The sequence below is a fragment of the Elaeis guineensis genome, chromosome 4 (genome assembly GCF_000442705.2).
Source record: "Elaeis guineensis isolate ETL-2024a chromosome 4, EG11, whole genome shotgun sequence".
NCBI lineage: Eukaryota > Viridiplantae > Streptophyta > Magnoliopsida > Arecales > Arecaceae > Elaeis > Elaeis guineensis.
This window is the reverse complement of record NC_025996.2, coordinates 11,387,005-11,391,838: the sequence shown is the minus strand read 5'-3', so window position 1 is coordinate 11,391,838 and position 4,834 is coordinate 11,387,005. Positions and strand designations below refer to the sequence as shown.

The 4,834-nt window shown below is 36.8% G+C and overlaps 1 protein-coding gene across 1 annotated transcript; it reads left to right on the top strand.

Moving 5' to 3' along the window:
• Positions 1-505: 505 nt before the first annotated feature.
• Positions 506-3,824, top strand: LOC105034875 (NADH dehydrogenase [ubiquinone] 1 beta subcomplex subunit 10-B). The gene is made up of 3 exons (XM_010910195.3): positions 506-907; positions 1,027-1,069; positions 3,606-3,824. The coding sequence occupies exons 1-2, from the start codon at positions 622-624 to the stop codon at positions 1,047-1,049; spliced, it is 309 nt and encodes a 102-aa protein (XP_010908497.1). The 5' UTR covers positions 506-621; the 3' UTR covers positions 1,050-1,069; positions 3,606-3,824.
• Positions 3,825-4,834: the final 1,010 nt, after the last annotated feature.

Genomic DNA, 4,834 nt, shown 5'->3' with positions numbered 1-4,834 from the left:
ATTCGATAAAAAAATCATCTAAAATTATTTTTTATTTGAATTACAAATTTAAATTTTTATATTTTAAATTTCAATCAAAATTAAAATTTTAATTTATTTATTAACTTAAAATTTTAAATTTTATTTTTTTTCATTTTTTTTTGATTTTTTTTTTTTATGAGAAAAATAAAATCGCCATTCAAAATGATGTTTTTAAAAACGTCATTTTAAATGACGTTTCTTTTTTTTTTTTTTCCAGCGTGCCATTGTGGAAAAAAAGAGGTGACGTTGAAGGGGGAAAAATGTCATTCAAAATGACATTTTTTTTATATTATTTTGATAAAAAAATAAAAAATAAATAAAAAAAATTAGATTTTAAATTATTTTTATAATTAATTTTTTTTTTATATTATCCTAGAAAAGAGCTCCGGTTTTGGGGTGGGTTCAGGTTGACGTATTTAGGGGGTGGGTTGGATCAGAGTACGGCAGCCTTCCTCGTATCAGAGACAAGTAGCCACCATCCTCCCCTGTCAAAAGAAAAAAAGAAATATTTCATGTATAATAGAAATTCTTCAGAAGACGGCATCAAATACCGTATTTAAATGAGATTAGGTCGACAGAGAGGAGGGGGAAGAGGAGGAGATGGTGCGGAAGGCGAAGGTAGAGTTCGATGAGAGGCCACCGGACGACTTCGATCCGAGCAACCCGTACGGGGATCCGGTGGCGATGCTGGAGTACAGGGAGCATCTGGTGAGGGAGAAGTGGATTCAGATCGAGACGGCCAAGATCATCCGCGAGCGCCTCCGCTGGTGCTACCGCATCGAGGGCGTCAACCACCTCCAGAAGTGCCGCCACCTCGTCCAGCAGTACCTCGATGCTACCCGCGGCGTCGGCTGGGGCAAGGACGCCCGCCCCCCCGATCTCCACGGTGCCCCACCCCTTTTCTTTCCGTCTTCTTTATCCGATCCTTTTCTTTTCGTTTCTTGTTTCCCCTCATCGATCTATTTGTTTATCTATTATTGAATTGGAATTTGTTGTTTTTTCTAGGTCCCAAGAAGGATTCTGAGTAGGTCCGTTTGGGGCATTTGAGGTGGTCCGACTGCCCTTCTCATTGGTTGATTTTATTTGTTTCTTTAAAGTTGATTTTTTTTTTCTCTTTTTTTTTGAATTTTGCATTTTATCATTTATCTTGAGATATGCGGGTCTTGTTTCGACATAAATTAGTGTTTTTTCCTTCTCATTGTAAAGGTGGAGGTGGTGTCCTGGAATCTAAAATCTGTGTGATCGATGTTTTCGGCATGTATAATCGGTTTGGTTTCTCTGGTGTTAATTCATTACAAATGGGATATATTTTTTTCTTAAAAGAGCGGCGCATTTCTAATTTTGATTAATGAAAAATGAGATTTTTTTTTAAAAAAAATTCCCCTTAAAAGAGCCGTAATTTGGGTGATAGACGTTATTGAAATGAGATTTATTATTGACAAATTGACTTCACAAAGGGGGTATTAGCACTGATTTCCCAAATGATTTACTTAAGTGCGTTGGAGGGGTATAGCGTCAAGCGAATGGCAGATTGTTTTTTGTTTGGTATGCTGGGTTGCAACCTCAATCTGTGTTATATCAAATGTACATTGGAAAAGTTCGGGGAAGTACAGAGAACCTTGGAGCCTAAATAATCTTGTTAGTTGGGAGACTGAGTAGATATTCAAAAAACGGGGTAAAAAGGATGGAGGTTTTCGAGCAATAGAGTTGATGGAATATGATTCAATGGGAAAGCAACAGCAGCATATTAGCATGGTGGTATCTATACTTGAAAGAATAGTTTCATCCATATGCAGCAATTTGGGTTCATATCTTGACCCCCTTTCTTTTTATGTGGAAGGCTAAACAGATTGTGTCTTCCAAAAGATCCTGGCAAAATATCGTTCATTGCAATGCTTACAACTCCATCTCCAAGCATTGATTTATTCAAATATGGACATAGTTAGCAGATCTTAGCATTATATTATTCAACAAGGTTATGTGACACCATTGATGAATAGAAAAACTGCTTGTTTTTTGGTTTATTATTGACCAAAAATGAAGGTGGCATGCTAGCATTGTGCATAACCTTTTTCATATGTTATGTAGGGACCTCCTGAACTTCAATGTGACATGAAATTTTTGGTTTGAGGTATAAGAGATTCTCTATGAGGCTCACTTTTGCTTATGGTGAACGCAAACAGATGAGAAGGATTGACTATGATGTCTCCGATAGAATTGAAGCAAGATGGATGAAGTGAAAAATGTGCTATTAACATGCTGTACCATCAAAATGTAACATGTTATAAAAATAAGACCAGCTTTGTTTTATAGGTGAATGTTTGAAGATGCGGAGGGCCCATAACTGTTATCTTGCTAGAGGTAAAGATGTTGAGGCAGATGACTTACCATACTTGGTGATGGTTGGGGTAGCATTAGTTTATTCTAGTATATACGGCAAACTTCCCCAAAGCTCCAGTATGTGAGACGTCATCTGTTGGATGCATCTCCTATTTATTCCTTTTGTTTTCCTTCTCTCTTTTCTGCATGAGAGCAGTCCCCACGAGTAAAAGAGTCCTGCTAGAGAACCTAATTGGAATTTGGGAACACTTGGGGCCTGTTTGGATGGTTGGGCCCAAGATCTTATGGGATTCGTGGCCCAACCATAAAAAATATTGGATTATAAGTAGGTCAGGCCCTATATTTATAAGTACTTAGAATCATTTTTGAGTGGGTTGGCCTGGATCCTATAGGAAGAAAAAAATGACCTCAGCAGGTCATTTTTGCTGAGGTCATTTTTTTCTCCCTATGAGATTCGGGTCAGTCCATTCAAAAAATGGTTCTGGATACTTGTAAACAAATGGCCTGACCTGCTTATAGTCCATTATTTTTTATGCTCGGGTCACGAATCCTATAGGATTTTGAGCCGAACCATCCAAACAGACCCTTAAGAGGTTCTGGTAGATGGTTTTCTATCTTTTTACTGCATGATGGGGCCTACACAAGAAAGATCTGGATCTGTTTCCTCTCCCGCTCTTCCTCCTTTCTTGGTCACACTTGCATTGCACATGTAATATTCTAGTGTGGATAACAGAAACTTTCTTTAGGTAGCTTATACATGTTTAACCTAGGCCTGGAGAATCTATATTAATGTAGCCGCTTATAGCTGAGCCTGGATGAATGATAAGGTTTGTCACTGCCTACACACTATGTGGACACTCGATCATGACTATAATAAACATTGTGATTGATAGCACAATTGATAGTCACTGCATATATCCTGTACTTGGGTCCAACACCTTTACTGGTTGAAGATTTCCCCAACCATGTAACTCTACTGTCTCTTTAATGTATTTCTCCAGCATCAATGTATTGTAAGGTAATTTGTCATGATTTTGAGTTTTTCCCAATTAGAACTGTTTATTGCATTGCGGTAATTGTTATATTCATTATCAGTTTCAATAGGAGAATATTGTAATCCAGTATTTGCTGTTGAAATGCTGAAAAGTGCTGTTAACTTATCACTTGCCTCAAAATTAAACACAAACCAAGTTTGCATCGATATGTAAATGAGAATATAATTTCTTGTCATTTTTTACCTGCAGGTGATCAGTCTCGGTAAATTAAAAGTGAGGGAGCTAAGTTTCCAGTGCCTACTCATCGTTAGCTGGTTTGCTTTTGTTCAAATTATGCGCCTGTAGTCCCTCAGCAGGGGTCAATTCTTGTTTTTCAATAATGAACATCATGGAGAATATACAGCGTTCTCTCATATACCATTGTTCCCTGATGTTTAACAATGAGGTACTCAGACGAAGGTTGCTTTATACGTGTGACTCCATATGTGCTTGTTTTATGTGGAAAGCTACTGACCAGGTTCCTATAATGCTATAAGCATGCCAGTATCTTACTGTAGTAGGAGTGAGGACAGCAATTGATTGATCTAATCAGATCAGCAAAATGGCAACTCTTTGAAGTTACTCCGGCATCCATCACCAAGGTTTGTGGAACTGACACGGCTGATTCACAAAAGATCAGGTGAATCTAATAACAAGTAAATCTGATTTTTGGAGTGGATTAATTAGTCAGGGGTACAATGACTAAAGTTTCACATTTAGAATTCTAAAGATCTCATCAAATTACCAAACAAAAGAAATTAGTATAAAGTCATGTTTATATATAAAAAAAAATCAGTTTATACTTAACGTATAAGATTGATGTAGTCTTATGTGATATATCAACCTTTGGCATCAGTGAAAATTATTTACACGATCTCTTCACATTAATTCCATTGCATGGAATTCAAACATTTTAACGCTTTATGTACGATGATCATGTAGTTGACTATTAATGAATAACTTTTATATCACCCTCATTCTGACAACATCCTAGAAATCACTCAACCTACAGAACTTTGCTATGTAGGTAATCTTTATTATCACCTCATTTGTTACTACATTAAACTATTTCACACACTTGTTCATGCAAAACCATTGCATGTCTCCACCAGAAAACGATGTATTTAATGAAACATATTCATTCGATCGTACATGCATTGATTAAAGTGGTACATATATTATCTGAGCGCAAGAACGAGTCACTGGATGTCCGTATATTCAAAGGCTTCTGAATAAACATCTAAAGCCATCATCTTCTTCTGTCGTTCTTTTCTCCTTTCTCTGTTCTGTTGTTTCCTCACCCAATAATCTCTGTCCACGCTTTTACAATCAAAGTGGAATCTCACAAAAATCCGCCTTTCTTTTTCAAGCACATCGTACCCTATTTTATATATATATATATATATATCCATCATCTTCTTCTGTCGTTCTTTTCTCCT